The sequence below is a fragment of the Bactrocera oleae genome, chromosome 6 (assembly GCF_042242935.1).
Source record: "Bactrocera oleae isolate idBacOlea1 chromosome 6, idBacOlea1, whole genome shotgun sequence".
Lineage (NCBI taxonomy): Eukaryota > Metazoa > Arthropoda > Insecta > Diptera > Tephritidae > Bactrocera > Bactrocera oleae.
The window spans coordinates 72,471,120-72,489,048 of record NC_091540.1 but is presented as its reverse complement, the minus strand read 5'-3'; the positions used below and the strand labels follow the sequence as shown (position 1 = coordinate 72,489,048).

General features: G+C 32.8%; 2 protein-coding genes across 9 annotated transcripts in view; both read right to left on the bottom strand.

Moving 5' to 3' along the window:
* Positions 1-650, bottom strand: part of LOC106619648 (uncharacterized) — a 55,001-nt gene extending 54,351 nt beyond the window's left edge. For 5 of the 8 annotated variants that reach the window (XM_070111071.1, XM_070111069.1, XM_070111068.1 and 2 more), the window contains exon 1: positions 499-619. The gene's annotated coding sequence lies outside the window, so the exon portion shown is untranslated. Of the gene's footprint in view, positions 1-310; positions 410-498 lie in introns of those variants that run through there. The other 3 variants (XM_036364122.2, XM_036364119.2, XM_036364116.2) reach the window with 3 other exon arrangements.
* Positions 1-17,929, bottom strand: part of LOC106619664 (ankyrin-2) — a 94,751-nt gene that overhangs the window by 54,351 nt on the left and 22,471 nt on the right. Inside the window, exons 18-28 of the mRNA XM_036364096.2 lie at positions 16,372-16,666; positions 16,275-16,295; positions 15,711-16,096; positions 15,436-15,647; positions 13,087-13,291; positions 10,814-10,840; positions 6,920-7,079; positions 5,406-6,244; positions 2,157-5,342; positions 1,980-2,084; positions 1,838-1,918 (exon numbers count right to left, since the gene is read on the bottom strand). Coding sequence (XP_036219989.2) covers positions 1,838-1,918; positions 1,980-2,084; positions 2,157-5,342; positions 5,406-6,244; positions 6,920-7,079; positions 10,814-10,840; positions 13,087-13,291; positions 15,436-15,647; positions 15,711-16,096; positions 16,275-16,295; positions 16,372-16,666 — 5,517 coding nt within the window. The remainder of the gene's footprint in view (positions 1-1,837; positions 1,919-1,979; positions 2,085-2,156; positions 5,343-5,405; positions 6,245-6,919; positions 7,080-10,813; positions 10,841-13,086; positions 13,292-15,435; positions 15,648-15,710; positions 16,097-16,274; positions 16,296-16,371; positions 16,667-17,929) is intronic.

Genomic DNA, 17,929 nt, shown 5'->3' with positions numbered 1-17,929 from the left:
TTTTACATATGTGCTATTTTATTTAACTGTACACTCACTCGTTTTAATGACTATTAACTTATACATATGCATATTTCAAACCAAATTGAACAAATTAGCTTGAAGTAGTTTGATTATTCATCATAATCTCTTCCATTTAAAATTGCAAACGTTTAACAACTTCATTTCGATTTATGTATTGCTATGTTATGTAAAATATGTATGCCTGATCTTAGCAATAAAACCAATACACACCGTTTTTCCATATTTAATATTATTAATAAATTTCAACCTCAGACCACAGGGACTCCGACATGTATATGTAACTTACCGTATGATTTAATCGTTATTATTATTGATAATCTTCTAAATGAACTTTACTTATTTACGTTATTCTAAAGAAACGTACAAATCGTAAATCTACGACTAGTAGATATTGGGTAATATTTTGTTTCGATAAAATGAAAACTACATTGGAAATAACTCAAAAATATTTATAGTCCAAAGGCGTATATGTACATATATTTGTGTAAATATTCGATGTGCTTCAGACTGTTTTAACCATATGTATATGTTTTAACACCAACTTTTAGCTTACGAACAGCGAGCAACGTTCACGCGAAAGTCAAATATCTTACTGTAAGCAAATTATCAGTAACTTTTCACAAGAAAGAAAAATATTTACCCACAACTTTGTATAAATTAAATTAGTTAAGGGCAGGCGTACAAACTAGTGGGTGGTGCCGTTGCCACCAGCGAGGCAATTGTCGCACAAACACCTCCAATTTGGACGCATTGCATACTATACTCAAGCATATCGCATATGTATGTGTGTATGTATGTATGCATTCATGTATGGTATGTATTTATGTAGTCTGGTAGTTTCGGAAGTGCTGTCCATACAAACGCGCTCTATGACTCAAAAGACTAATGCACGTCAAAAAGTGTACGCAGGCGCTCATAGAGGTCCTTGCAATTCTATATACAAGTATACGCTAGATATTTTGTCAGTAAAACAACAGTATAGTTAATTAAAATACACAACAACATTGGTATCGAATGATTGTGTGTGTGTTAATGCATTTTGTTTGAATGGTCTGTCTCTGCTTCTTCAACCTTTAACCTTGGCAATGCAAATATGCAACGTAACTGAAAATTTCACTAAATCGATATGGAAACCATTCAACGGTCTTTTGGGTTCATTGGTTCAAAAAAGTTTTAATGATGACTACTCGCATTTTTGTTTCCATAAGTAAATACGAATATGTACATATATGTGTAGGCTTAACTAACTACCACTGGGTGTCGGAACACTCGTAAGCTAATTTTTCCTTTAGGTTATTTAAACGGACTCTTGCACATACTTTACGTTCCTATCATACATACATATATACATACATAAGTATCCAAGAATAGAGTATAGGGTAATATAATACTCCCTGTTTGTGTTCGATCCATACAAATATTCGTTCATAGTCAATAGGTAAAAATAGGTTATTTTGGTTTTCATCACTACCAGCCGCTAATTCATTCAATTAGCTTCTGATACTTCTTATGACACAAATCCTGATTTTTTTCAATAAGCACAGATAAACATCGTTTTTTACACTATAACATGAATGGAATTTGCATACAAAAAGCCTATGGGAAATCAAATTGTAAATATGTAGATACAATAAAAAAGTAAAGATAAGATGATGATGATAGAAAAATGAAATCTACAGTATGCCATACAAACAAAAGAAAATGGTGGTCGAATATATAAGTTTATTTACTTCAGAATATGCTAAAAGGCAACAAAAACATGAGAGTCTCCTATAATATATCCGATAAATACTGGTGATGGTTTAGTGCTTACCGATTTTTGAAATTCCCGAAACACGTTCGAATGTCGATTCTGTGGTCTTGTGCAAAGTGACCACAGTGTCAGACAAATTATCTAGAAAATAAGTAGATAAAGACATGTGGTTGTAAAAGCAATAATATACGGCCTCGTGTACCTTTTTCAGCGAATTTAGCCTGTGATAAGGATTCTTCTTCTTGTCTATCAGTTCTAGTATCAATCGGAGTTGGCGGTGGGGTTTGAGAATGTGGTATGTCGCTCGCTGCATAAAAATTGTGAACAATACAATGAATACTAGTGAACATTAACACTTTGATAAAGAGTGAATATTTACCGCTAGTTTTGAGCTCGTCACAAATTTCAATTTGTCCCGCACTCATCTTCTTTGTGATCGTTTCTTCAACTGACTTACAAAATTCAGCGTCGGTCAGGGTTATAGATTTGCGTGGTTCCACAGGCGCAGGTGTTGCAAGCTCATCAACCGACTTTGGCGAAATTTGTGTTTCAAGTTGAACTGCAATTTGATCACTTGAATGTTTAACGGCTGGTAATTGTGCGATCTGTTCTGTGGCTAAGAAGTCATTCGTCATTTTAATGGCATCGATTTTCGTTGCTGCCTCCGTTACTATTTTAGTAATTTCCTCGCTCAGACCAGCCGATTGCAAGCTGCTGAATGAATCTGCGGTCACTTCTGGTTTTTCATACATTGTTGGTATTGTAGTTTTTTCATAACCGTCAGTTGCGATTGTTTCTCTCACGGGTTTGGTGCTTATTGAAAACTGTGTTGTTTGCTCTATGGTGAGGAAATCTTCGGTTAGTTTTCTTATACCTACTGCTGATACTTTGTCAGTCTCATTTACAGGAGCGGCCAATTCGATGCCGTCTTCTTGATGCTTATCGACTATCTGTATGGTTTCTTCTAGCTTTTTAATGGATTCTACAAGTTTTATACTCTCTTCTTTGACCGTATCCGTTACTGCTGAACTCATCTTGAGTGTTGTGGTTTTCTCATCAATTATAATTTCTGGTTCAAAATCAATTGAAGTTGTCTCTGGCTGGCTACCTTGCGTGAATTCCTCCGAAGCAGTCGGAAGTAGAACGGGCTTCTCATCACTTTTGATACCTGTAAGACTTTCGTCCAATGATTTAATAGCCTCCTCTGTTGAAACTTTCGGTACCGTCGCCATTATAACGCTGGTTGATTTGATCAGGTCACTCATGGCGCTTTTCATTACGACTGTATGTGTATCCATATTTGGCTGTACTTCCCTCGATGCAGTATCTGGTACAGTTGCGCGTACGTCTACCAATGATGTTGCCTCTTGCTTAACGTTCAAATCAGTCGGTATAACAGGAACAATAGTTGAACTTAAAATAGATGGCACGACTGTGTGTGTGGCCGATTTTAAAAGCTTAAGTTCTTCATCGTCGGCTGGGGATTCATTGGAATATGGCAATTGCATTTGCTGCTCCATTACCAAGAAATCTTGGGTAAATTTTTTGGTAGTGTTTTCATGTTTAGTGCTGTCAAGCCTCATGTCTAATTGTTCTTTTTCGTCACCTGAAAAATCACTACTTAATTCCTTGGTCTCAATTGTGGATATTTCTTTGATAAGGGCATTGTCAGATTTCAATACTTCTAAAGGGATTTTTGTGTCATCTGGAATATCACCAACTGCTGATTGACTTGTGGAAGAATCTGATTCCGTCTCAAATATATTTAATATTTTTGTGGTTTTTACCGTTTTTGGTTCTACTTCTATTTCGCTTAGCTCTGCAGACTCCTTGAAGATTTCTATTTGAGTTTCTTTCACGCCTTTCCTTTGTTTAGCGAGTCCTATCAAATCATCGACTTTACTTTCCTTAATCACTTTCCCTTCACTTTTATCCAAATATGTCGTGGTCTTAATTAATTCAGTCTTTGCTACACTTTCTGGTTTAGATGAGCTATCCTTGCTTTTGAAAATTGTAGTCTTCGGCTCAGTTGCCAATTTATCTTCTATATTCTCTGGTTTTGTGAGATCACCTGAGATTTTTTGAATACCCGTTATTGTTATTTCATCCCATTCATTTTTGGCTTCTTTTAATTGAGCTTTCTTTCTTTCTGTTTCGTTCACTGGCAATTCTAAGTCAGTTGTAATTTCCAAAGAAGCAGCCGTTGTTTCAATCACTTCTGCCGTGGTAGTTACAAATTCAGTTGCTTTTTTCGATATTTCCTTTTGTGGTCTCTGTTCCATATATGAGAACTCAGTGGTATCAATTTCGTTACCTTTTTCAATATGTTTCTCGAACTCTTTTATAATTTCTGTGGTTTTAGGAAAGACCTGCACTTCTTTGTCATCTGGTTTAATGAATTTTGATGATTGTGTTTCAATAGATGAACGTGTTATTGGCTCTGACGCTTTCTCAGAAAGTGATGTTCTCTTTTCGGCAACTGGAGCTGCTAGGGCGGTTTCTATTATACTTGCATTATCTTTTGCTAATTGAACGGCAGTAGTAATTTCTTGAATAGATTTAATTACTGGTGACATGTGAGACTTTTGTTCTATCGCTAAAAAATCTTCTGTTAATATTTTTTCAAATGACTTAACGGGTTCTTGATGTGCTTCGTGTGTATCTTCGTGTTTCTTTACATCTTTTGGTAGCACTGATTTCATATCATAAGTAACTCCTTTTGCTTCGAAATCAGCAATTTTGTCCTCAATGGAGGTACCCTTTACTTTATCTTCCGTGACAAATTGAATGGTTTCCGTTATAGTGGACGTTTTGCTAACAGTGCCATCTTTCTCGTCAGATTTGCCACCCTCAAATACAGATATAATTTTTTCAATCTTCTGACTCGATTTCTCATCCAATTCGGTACTTTTCATTTCTTTTTCCTTTACCTCTTCAACAAACTTCTCACTAAATGTTATATCGACTGGAAGTTGAGTCTGCTTTTCAGCATTTAAGAAGTCTGCGGTTAGTTGCTTAGTTGTATCTTGTCCTGACTCTATCGGCGAGTCCTGGCGCTTCTTTGACTTTTCGACTCCGCTGATATCTTGTACTACTTTCAAATTTTCATCGTCCTCAACGTTCTTGTATTCTGTTATTGAATCTTCCTCTTCAGAACTCCGTCCGGATGTCTTTAATTTGTGCGTCAATTCCTTATCAAAATCACTTTTACTTATCTCAGCAGAATCCATTTTACCCATTTTCATTTTCATTACTTGGTCGGGAGCAACGGTTGACTTAACTATGTTATCTGTTGGTAATTGCATCATGATTTCCGATTCATGTATAGCCTTTTTATCCTCGATAAGGCTCTTACGTTTTATTTCGGAAATTTCGCGTGAGATCTCTTTCTTCTGTGATGAAGCAGGTATTTGTCGTTCTATTGAGAGTCGTTTCACAATTTTCTCACGTCGTTCAGCAACTGTACGCTTCGTGATTTCCTCTTCTGATTCGGACTCTTCCACTTCCTTCTCTTCGGCCGAATATTTAACTTCCTCGAGATCGTGAATCTGTTGAATCCGTTTACCTAAAATATAATATAACTGGTTAGCACAACAATATTAAATAAATGTAACAATGTTTTACTTACTCTCTTGTCGCACAAGCTCCTCCACCGATTCGGAATTCTTCATAATATCAGTTTCGTCAAAGTCACGCGAATGCGAAAGTCGCCCACTTTTACACTTCTTCATAATATCCTCACGTCCAATATTTTTGAGCGCATCTTCTAAGGCGTGAATATCATAATTTGGTTTATCCTTGAATAGACGGATCATGCTTTGGGCCTGCCGCGCAATACTATCAGTATTTTGATTTATTATGTCATCAATCTCCTCCGTACTTATACCGATTTCAGAGGCTAATTGTATCCAATCCTTGCCTAGCAAATTAGACAAATCCACAATACGTATATCGCCGATATAGTGATCATTCTGATGTTTACTTAAACTAAATAGGGAGCTTCGATAGGTGGTAGTGATCTTATCACTGAATTCGGTAGTTGTGTCCGGTATAACAATATCCGGTAACACGATATTCAAAATACAGATGGGATGTTGCGGTGGCTCGCCTTTGGCAACTTTTGGTTCCTTCATGAATAATGTACGTCCAACAATGTCAGCGTGTTGATCCTTCACACGTACAGTGAATGGTAGACGATTCTCCCGAAACGCTTTGAATTGTAATTGCAATTGATCACCAGATTTAGTGACTGGTACTAAGTTACCCGCCATTTCAATATATTGTGGTTTCCCCTCCAGCACCTCAACGTCACGACTCTTGGCAACTTCTGTAAAGAGTTCTTGCTTTTCTAGAGTTTTATCCTCACGATCATCGGTCATGCAGAACACACGCAAACGTGCTTCGTAGGGTTCCACTTTCTTTGCGAAGACTACAAACTTGGCCATGAATGGCACATGTATTACCTCCCTAAATAAAAAGTTCTGTCATTATATAAAAGCGTTTAACAATAATAATTCGGAAATATATTCGGCATTGTGTTCCATTGAACATGCGGCATATATTATACTAGATATGTATGTACTATTTAACGAAATTCTTAGAATAACGATTCTGTTTTTACGACCATTCGTCTGCACCGTGTTAATCTTCGTAGCACTTGCCTACCCTTGAGGTTGGTTCAACATAAAGCATTATAACTCATTAGCCAAGTAGGCTGCTAAGTGAAATTTCGCACAGGGCGTCGAAGAAAGGTGAAGAATTTTTTGTAATATAAATATCTCAAATAACAATCTGAAACACGCTATAGCTGTGCACTTCACAAAATCGGTTAGCTAACATATCTAACAAAAATGAGGGCAATCAGTTCATAATTTTGTCAAATAAAGAATATTAATTTTGATGAACAATCTTTTTCATAAAGAATTGCAGACGTGTCGCAATATTTCATATCATTTAAAATTAAACTCCATAGACATTTATTTGGAAAACTATTTGTATGAATTATATATCATTATGAAACGTCAGTGTGTGCCTCTTATTTAAATGTCCATTGTGATATACATATGTATGTATCTAGCTGTATATAGGTATGTATGTATTTATGTAAAAGTAGTAGTATGCTTTCGAAATCTAAATACGCACTTGTATAGTTCGGTTGCCATTTTGGTAGCCTCGGAAATGTTCCTGCAGTCCATTAACCAAAATCGTGCAGAAACAGTAGTCGTAAACGAAACACAATCATTCACGAAGGTCAGCGGTGTGGAACCGGTAACGTCTTCCCATTGCGCGCGAGACGGTCCACCTAAATCAAGCGACACATACAAAAAAGACAATTCCACAAAATGTAAGATCCTTGCGCCAACGAGGCTATTCGACAAAAAAATGTATCTTATAATTATTGTTTTTGTTTTTCTACTACAAATTCATTAGCAAAAACATAAGGAAATAGAGTTGTAAAAAATGTTTTCAATGAACCCAAGAAATAAATCAATTATTAAAATGGTGTCGCTGTTAAATGAAATAAACATAAACACAAACAAAAAAGCTTAATGAAAAGCTTCTAAAGGAGATAGAAGAAACTTAGTTAGAAACTGTGAGGTATGGATGCAAAATGTAAAACTGAGTTAAAATCGCAATTGTCAAGCAGCTTTGTAAGTTAGCGCTAAATAGCATTAAATATATGTACACATATATATATATATATATAAGTACGAGTATATTGCTTTCAAAATGGTTATACTTCAATAAACAGATCAGCTTAAAGCTATTTTATCGCTATTATACATAGTTTTTTAATTTTATTTCATTTTTTCTAAACAACATTTTAAAACATGCGCTTTATTGATTAAAATCAATGGAATGTGAATATTTTGTTGTTGTTTCTTTCGTGTAAGTGTTTGAAGGCAAAAAAATATTTAAGAAACAATAAGTAATAGTCAACTTTCAAATAAATAATTAGAAAGGAAAATTCATATAAAACGAATTTGGAGAAAGTTAACAAAGTAATGGAATTTAAAATTATATGAAGACGAAAAGATATAATTAAGTTCATAATGCATGAAAATAATGTGAATTATATAAGCTGCGCTATTTTTTGACATATTTATGTATTTCGTTTGTATTTCTTGCTCGCAATAACTGAACTTTTATGAAATTTTTGTGAATTGTTTCTTACTTTCGAGTGAAAATTTTCGAATTATGCGAATGAATAGCACTTTTCAAAATATCACAACACAACTATTTAGTTAGAATGTATGCAAATGCCAAATAGTTTCGAATAATGTAGAGGCTCCCCTTTTCAGAAAAGTTCTCTTTGGTACCACAAACAGTAGAAAATTAAAATTATTACTTTGAAAGTTACGTTTGTTAATTCATTTTATTTTTGACATATGTGCAAAAGAACTAAGTAAAGTTATAAAATTTAACATAAATTAATTTCGAAATTAATACACTTAGATAAAACTAGGTAATAAAATTTACTTCTTGATGGGAACTTTTCCCGAATAATAAGAACTTTTTAAGATCTTTTTCAACATCTGAAACGTAGCCCTAGTTATTAGAGTAGCCTTGTTAACGTTACTTTGATAGCTATATTACCCATATTGTGAACTGGTCATACATTTTAGTATATTTAAATAAATTTTCGACAGTTCAAGCAAAGCATGCCTGCAAGCACTGGGCATTGGGCCAGTACATTTTAATGATTACTCAAACTGTTTTCGTTTTATATTCTAACACATAACATTTAAGAATGACCAACTTGTTACCATGACGTCAGAATCGAATTTTCGATTTTGTTCACAATCCTCATTATTTAACTGTCTTCCCCTATTTTAATTATTTAACCAATCCTTTTAAGAACGGTAAGAAATACTGTTAAACACTGAAACTTTTCTCGAAATTTTTAATTTCATTTTTAGTTTAGTTGACATAACTATGAAGTTCTGAAACAAAATCTAAGTTTTTGGTATTGATTTTGAAGTAAATGCTACACTCTCATTTTATCCAAGACCCCTAAATTGATCAGCTCTATATGTCTGTCTTTTGTTTTTTAGATAAAAAAAAATGTCTAATATAGATTAAATTTTAAACTTTAAAACTTAATTTAAATCAGACTAAATATTCACATATTCATCAGACTAAAATATATATGGTAAAAATATATGTATACACATAATCATAAAATTTGCAAAATAAATATCAATGGTGTACAAAACGATTTGGAAATAAAGTAACTTGCTCTTTAATTGTATAGTAACTTGTGCAAATCTTAATTAATTTGAAACGTACATGCATATGTACAAAATAGAATAACTTTCGTTCTAACAAACGCATTAAAAATTTTGATAAACCATAATTTTATACAGCTCGTTGAGAATGCTAGGAGAAGTATGTATGTGTGTAAATGTACTTTAGCTAAAGTGAAATATATTTCAAACTATCAGATTGTCAGTGGAAGAGAAAGGCGGCATCTGTGATTCTTCTATCATTTAAATATTATAATACCTTTCAAACCTATCGGAGACAAACTACAAGAACCATGCCCATAATGTGATAATTCACCAACATGGATTGTAATGAAAACCAGTTAAGTATAAAAACTCCTATTTGTAAGTACCAATATTTTGTCAATTGTATTAACATCAAAACAATAAATCTTTAAAACAAGTAATTTTTACAGTTACTATGTGTGCATTTCCCCAACAACCAATAAATTTCTTTGGGCTTACTTGATTTCTCCCTATCGGTATGGGGTCGTCATTTTTGAAATAGTGTTTGGTTTGCCTATAAAATGGTTGCAATTTTTTACATTTCCCTACTTCATTTAATTGAGCTATTTTGAATCAAATTAATTTACGAAAATCATCTAACATTTTCTATTTCGATGTAAAAACTTATAATAATAATAGCATTAAAATTTCAAATTAAAGCCAACTTTTTAAGAAAGTGTTTAATATTATTTTGGACCAAAGAGTAACTTGCAGTGAAAACTGTTTTTGGTGATTATTTTTCATATAATGTGAAAAGGTAACCTAACCTATTTGTGCAGAAATTTATTGAAAAGTTCTTTTATTTCAGTTATAAAAATCGCGCTTTGTTTACAAATTAAAAAATTAAAGCAAAGCTTAAAGATTTAATTATCTCTTGTTAGTTAGTACTTTAATAGCGTATACATTCGCTGTGCATTCGTGTATAGCTCGTATTTAATATCAAACAAAACAAGTAAATGGTGCTTTGCCTTCGAAATTTATGAAATAGCTTCCAAATAGTTTATTATTTATTTTAAATTATGCAGAAGTTGTCTGGTGAAGTAAAGGAGTAGTTAATTTTATTTACATTGATTCATTTACGGAGAATAAATACCCGCACATTACTTCAAAAATAAAAGCCGTATAAACATGTTTGAAGGAAAACTATCCATATTTGTAAGTAGCGGCTATGCCCCGCGGATTTTAAATCGGTATAGTAGTATATTGTACATATATTTTTCTTGAATTCGTGATCATAATTTTACAACTTGACAACCCCAGCATTAATTTAATAAAAAGTTTTGAAAACGACGCTTAAGACATTCGCTTACTAATTATATGAATTGCTGAACAAATAATTAAATTAATATAACAAAATTTGCATATTTGTGAAAAAATAAAAGCAAATCAAAATTATAGAAATGAAGTCCAACAAACCAAACAAACTTAGGTAGTACATATATTTCGTAGATAAATTTTGCTTCAAAGCATATTATATATTTATGTATTGGAATATTATAGAACTTGGAGCTGTTTGGTCGAAATCGTAAAATTAATCGTACATATATTCATTTCAGTATTTATCAAACTAATTTTTTTCTTGATTTCGTGTAATTAATTAATTGATTTTTTTTTGTTTTTGTTTTTAAAATTAGATTTGAACTTTGGGCATCAGATATATGTATGTAAATCTAATAACAATAACTCAAAATACAAAAATGCTTTTGTCTGTCTTAATTGAACTTGAAATTTCATACATGTTTGTGATTTTGAAATTGCTAGTTACCTTTTAGAGATCTTTTCCGAAACACACCTTCAATGATGGAATAAAAGAATGGTATGCGTGCACATATGCATTTACGCATTAGTACAAAATTATATACGAATCGAATACATTTTGAAATCTAAATCAGAGAAAAACAACATAGGCAATCCGAAATAAACGAAACAAACTTTAATAACTTAATAATTTTTAACGAAAAGCTAAACTCGATTTAATTAAAAATTATCGAAAAAGGAACGAAATTATTGTTAACCTCATATTGTTGGCATATGAGTCGATTCCATATGTATGTAGATATGTTTGAACGAATGTGTGTAAGTTTTGGTGTGTGAGTGGTGTTACAAATGTTTTTATGTTAATTGTTAATGCAAGAAAATTGGGATTGTACAAGTGTTACGTATGATCTTGCGTATTAATTTAGTTTATTTAAAAGAAAACCAAATCTTATGCGAAGTAATACATACAACCATAATGTGATAGAATGATAATTTGAAAACAATTTAAGCGAAAACACGCAATTTTTTTTGTAATTATTTTCTAGCTTTTACTGACATGTTGAGTATGTGATTATGTACTTTTTTACGTACATGCATACATACACACGTATCAACAAAATCTGTGTGCTGTATGCTCACTAAATAAACATTCATATTATATAGGTTATCTACTGAATAAGATATTAAATTGTCTCTTGTTTAATTCTTAATTTTCATGAAGTTATTTATATAGTTGTTGGGTACATGAGCGATCTATAATTACAATATGTTAGTATATGACTATCCTAATATCTATAAGGGCATCTATGTACTTCACTAATAATAAGAAACCAAAATATCAAACGAAAAACATTTTAAATAAAAATGAAGGAGTGTGTTAATGCAAAATGCTGATGACCGTTCTTGTGTATTTACTGATTAAATTTCTACTATATATTTGAGGTGTTTCCCGGCAAATGGAGGTTTTCATAAAACAACAAGAACACACAAACATAGCAAACAGAAGACGATGGACAAAACGAGTGAAAGGTGAGTACTTACTGGTACCTAACAACTTAGCATCTAATAACCATCAAAATACCCTACACCGCAACACACTCTACGTAAGTGGGTTCGCCGAAGTTTAACTACCAGCCTCTTAATCACATGGAGAAGTATTCATAATTAATTGCTATAACAAGTCAAAGATTTGAGATAAACACATCCGTCAAAAACAGTCCGATTTTGATGGATCTGTAATTAAACGTAAATAATAAATTCCTTTAAACCCTCGAGCCATTAAGTAATCCTCGCTTTGATTATATTAGAATTTCTCTGTTGAAGAAGTCTCTTAACTCTAAACTCTCCCACATTCAAGCGCATGTGCATATGCCGCTATATAATTTTATATACATCTATCATGCTCTTTAACTCTCAAAATTTTTTTTATCATCCCTCACACTTGAAGCTTTTGCTTACAAATTACTTTGGCTTATTACATAATATTATCTGCAAATTTGGCGACATTAGTTTGGGTCATGTATTGGTTCTGGTACTAGACTTATCTAACATTGACTTGAAAAAATAACGAAAAATAATGAAGATGCACACATACATGTATATATGTCAGTATTTAAGTAAATCGCACTTATGATAGCTTAAATATTGATATGGACGGCTTTAGCACATAGAACATGTATTTATTTATGAAAAAATACATAAATATACAAGTAGAAAATGAAATAAATAAATGCAGTTGTGTATACATAATGTACATATCTATAAATGCATATATGTATATGTATTGATCTTAATAGTTGATGCTGCTAAACCGTTACAAAACACTATTTTGGTGCGATTCAGAGGTATTCAAACTTGGTATTTGGGTCTGTAGGCAGTTTAAATATCAATGACTGAAATGGTTCTCTCAACATTACGACCGACTTAGGTGGTTAAGAAGGTTACAAAAGATTATACAGAATTATGTGAGTATGTAGTTTATAAAAATAAATTTTGTCATTTCAAATATGTAAAAACCAAATACAAAGAAAGTTAAAAAGTTAGTTAAAAATCCAACTAAAAACAATAAAATGAACTTAACTCAAGTACAAGTATTTATCCAAACGAACAAATGAAGACAAACGTAAACTAAATACCTAAGATAAATTACAAATACAAATCTTATTTTAAGTAAATATTAACGAATAGTTTGTTTTTATCTTCTTCTTCTTCTTTTTCAAGACTTATTTGAATTTGCTAAGGCTCGATTATAATAGAACGAAAAGAACTGTGTAAACATACCTGTTATGGAGCAGAGTAGTCGTAGCGTGGGTGTATTGCCGGAATATTGATTTATCATACCCTGGCTATGTGCCTTGGGTGCAGGCATGCTCAATGTGATGGCCTTATGGAATTTGCGACGTCGTGGCTCAACCGTTACAATCGGCGATACGGCCACACCGCGGCCAAGTAGTTTAGCAGTCAGATCTGGATCGACTGGTTGTGCCTAGAATGAGGTAAACACAAGAAATGGTCGATACATTTTTGTGATTACCATTGCTGTTATTTTATGTTTAACTGTGAGTTTTCGTTAGCTTATCGTTTTGTTCTTATATATACAAATGATTATTTCAACATGAAAATGGCCACTTAAGACTAAAGTACAAGTGGTGCAGAAGGAAGAACAAAGAAAGTAGAGCGTATTGAAGCGACAAAGGTATGCATAATTGTACAAAAATTTTGTGATTTACGTTATTTATAAATTACTTGTATATTATACCATATTTTCATTAAATTTTATGTGTTTATATGAAATATAAGAAGCGGTTAGGGCTTCTGAGCTAATTGCTGAGCATTTTCCTATATACACACATGGAAGCGTACCTCATATGTACATACGTATACAAAGCTCTCACTTGTTTAGTATACTGTAGTGTTGTCTACTATTTTGATCGGCGACTTCTGATATTACAAATGTTCAGTCCCATTAGCTTCCCAATAAATTTAGTTATCAAATAAACTTTAAAAACTACATTGTTAATAAACTTTTTTACTTGTATGTGTTAAAATATTCTAATTACAATAATTATCTTCTTAAGGGCCATTGAAAAATCATTTTGTATACGAGTATATGCGATATATTTGTAAGTTGCTTTGGCACATTCGAGGCACACTAATCCAGACCCAATTGCATAAACTATTTACTGTGTGGCTTTGTGTTTTAACATTTTTGAGGCTTTGTGTTTTATTATTTCACCGCACGCTTGCTGTGTACCACTTCTTAGAAGCGTAAAACGATTAAGTAAATGCACACCAACAAAACAAAAAACATTTTGATTTAAAGTTTATACTGAAACTAAATTTATTGGGTATTTTTGATTTATCCATTAAGTTTAACTTTAATTATAGATATTGAGTAATGAATAATTAATATAAGGTATAGAACATACAAATGATACATACATACGTCCATACACAAACATACAATACATATGTTAAATAGGATAGAACAAATACAAATATTTCTCAAATGAGTCTAAGTGTAATAGTGCGTTAGTTTACTTATTCGATTAGACCATATTTATTCTATAGTTGCATATTTCTAGCCTGGTGACAATAAATTGCATCGCCTTATTTTAAACATTTCATCTCATAAATTTTACTTAATAATTAAAAAAAAATAAAAAATGTTATAGAGGAGAGGGTATCCTTCATAAATAGCATAGCAAAGGTCAGCAGTTTTATGCCTCTTCCCTAGCAATGTGTTTGCTGCGTCTGTTGATTAACAATCCCATTGCATTGAATCTTGGTTTACCAGTCTCTTCTTTTTTCTTTGATTTTCAGTTATTTGATGATATGGACCATTTTCGTAAGCTATTTTCGTTTTCTAATATTACATTCTTTGTATGTTTGCGCTGCATTTATTTACTTTTATAAAGTGTCTAACTAAAATTCCAAATTGTGAAAATTAATATTTTCGCCTATTTTAAATCAAATGGATAGCAAGAGAAGATATGGGCGATAAGTGATATCTACACACTAAGCTACTTTTAGGCTAGTTATAAGTGATAAATAGATGGCTTATAACATAATTTGCATGTTGAAAATTGACCGAAATTGTTGATTTACGAATAATATATTATTTACTTTTTACAAAATATCCCTTCAAATTAGGCAAAATATCAATAATTCGGTAAGACAGAAAGTGTTTTTTCATAAAATAACAGTAATTCCAAAACATACTAACTTTACTACATTCTGTTGGATGAAGACATTATGGTGCATAACCAAATCTTATGTTTAGGTTCAAATTCTTTACCAACATCGTAGTTTGCGGTTATGTATTCTCCATAATATAAATGCGTATTGATTATGTTTTATGACATCATAAATCATGATGAGAATACTTTATAGATATTTATCTGTAACGTTATGTTGTCCTATTTTTTTTACTAATTTTGATAACTTGTTATGATGAAGTATATTCTTCCTTCTATATGAGTAAGCATTTTTTTATATAAATAGTAATTGATCTATTACATATGAAGTTTACCAAATAAGTGAAAAACGCTTCTTCTTTGGAACATGATTAACGCTGATTTTGCGCAATTTTTCTGGTGCAACACCTTTGCGTGGTTTAAAGAGATTTACCTGCAAGCCCACTTTGATCTTTTTGGTGAGTGCACCTTGCGGGAAAACAGCCTGCACTTGAGGCACCACTGTGCTGGATACCATTCCTCCTTCGGGTCCGATGGCATGCACCTCTTGGCGTATACGTGAGACCACAGCAAAGTATTGTGGAAAGTCATAGGTAACAAATCGGCAAACATGATTGCCACCTTGCTCCTCAAGTTGTGCTATTTCTATGGATGTCAAAAAACATTAACAATGCAGTACACATTTACAAACTTTTGCTGATAGATTACCTTCGGGTTCAAAACATTGTTGCAACACATCATGCATGATTTCTTCCGAATTGTCGACGGTGTGTTCTCGCCAGGTTTCGCCATTATCTGAGCGCAAGATGATAATTTCGCGTTCTTTGCCGCGAAGCGAAGCAAAATGTGGTACTTCCATGATAACGGGACCAATAAATTTGGTGGACACAGGACCCAGCTCCAACACACGACTGGCTAAAGCTTCGCCCTCCATTAGCTGCGGTGGATGCATGGTACGTTGAGGTTTAACATAACGACAAGTTACACGCGTCGGCTGGCAAGTGGAGCGCGAAGGTATAATCATGCGTACGCCACTGTGACGACAGCCACGCATGGCGCCTCCACGAGCATCCACCAGAAACGATACAAGGAAACTGTAAGATTCAAAAAAAATATGGGTGCATTATATACTACAAAAAAGAAAAGATCTTAATTATGTCGTACAACAACTCAATTACTGCTATCTTTGTTTAAGAAGATAAATATGCACTGTTTCAATTGAACTATAAATTCTTATAAATACACATAATGGGTTAAAAATGATTTGTGTACCTTTTCCAGGAAAGCTTTCGGCTGCATATAAACAGAGTTTCATAAGTAAACTTACGTGCTCAGTTTTGTTAATAAATTTTTCATTTTTGCAACTCACCCCATATATTTTTGTTCCTCATTAAGACCATTACTCATATAAATACCGTCCACAAAAGATTTCCCAATGCCATGTACTTGAGCCTTGTGTGGACTTATAAGCTCTTCTGCGATGGCCTGCGGTTGCGATGGGGCCCCGACTCCACCAGCATACTCAGCACTGTGGGTCATCATGCGATTGGAGTCAATGCGTTCATCACGTGTAACATCGATTGGCAAGGAGTCATCGCCTAAGGATTTCATTTCATCAACTGTCAAATAACGGTAAGGCTGATCGGATAACATATTATCTTCGCCTGGTGGAGGTGGATGTGTTGTGGTAAGTTGACGAGTTTTAAAATTGTATTTGATTGGCATTCCATTACAATCCGATTTTTTCGATTTATTATTGCAGTTCAATAGCGGTGTCGGAGCGAACAGTGCAAAAAAAAATTTAGGAAACATAAATAAAGATATGCAAAGATTTCATTTTAATTTGAATGGCAAACACACATGCATAATCAATAATCTTTCGGATTAAATATGAAAGCTGATAACGCATTGCAGTGAAAGGAAACTGAACTGAGGATTACGTAAGTTAAATGATCACATATACGTATGTATTGTAGTTGTTTACAAAAAATTTAAATATTTTTTTCTATGTACAGGTATTGAAAACTGTTCACATATACATACGTATGTAGTTGTTTATAAAAAAATTTAAATGTTTTCCTATGTTGAGGTACTGAAGTGATGAAAACAAAAGAACACAGCAGTGTAGATGTCGAATAACTACATAGACTACAGAACGGAATTTAGATGGCAGACTTATAATTTGGAACGCTTCGTTGGACGCTTCAATCAAAATGGTACCCCACAAATGCGTTTCATAGTAAGTAATATATAAGCCATAAGTCTTTGAGCTTATATCAGTAATAAGACTCTCTGTATATTATACGTAAACACTGTCCAATATAATACAAATTTTATTCCCCGGACCCCAATTATAAACGCTTCCTTTGCGGTTGAGAACTTTTCCACATTATGAATTTTGTTTTATTTCATTCCTTGATCCGTCATTGATCTGTATTTAATTTTATAATTTTGGCCAGAAAATTGGCAAAGTGAATAGGACTTGAAATATAATTTCGTGTATTTTAATGTGTGTACATATGTATGTATGTATATTTAATTACATAAATAAATCTGTGTAGAATATTTTTTTCATTTACAACAACACCAAGAAACGGTTAATTTATACAAGAAAAATATATAGAGGATAACATGATTTATGTACATGTATGCATATTCATAACACTAGGGTGACCCTTATAATTTAAAATAATTTAACGATTTATCTAAACAAGGGGTTAAAGAGTGCTCTTGATGTTATTATCATTACTACGCCCACGCCACTCTCCCCACCTATACGCGGAATACAGCGGAATACAAGTCGTATCGGTGCCATTTTTCTCATTGGTTAAAATAGTTTAATTATTTAATAAGGATCCTACGATAATATTTATTGTCAACGAAAGCACCAAAAACTCTAGAAAATTATATCGAATGACCGTAAAATA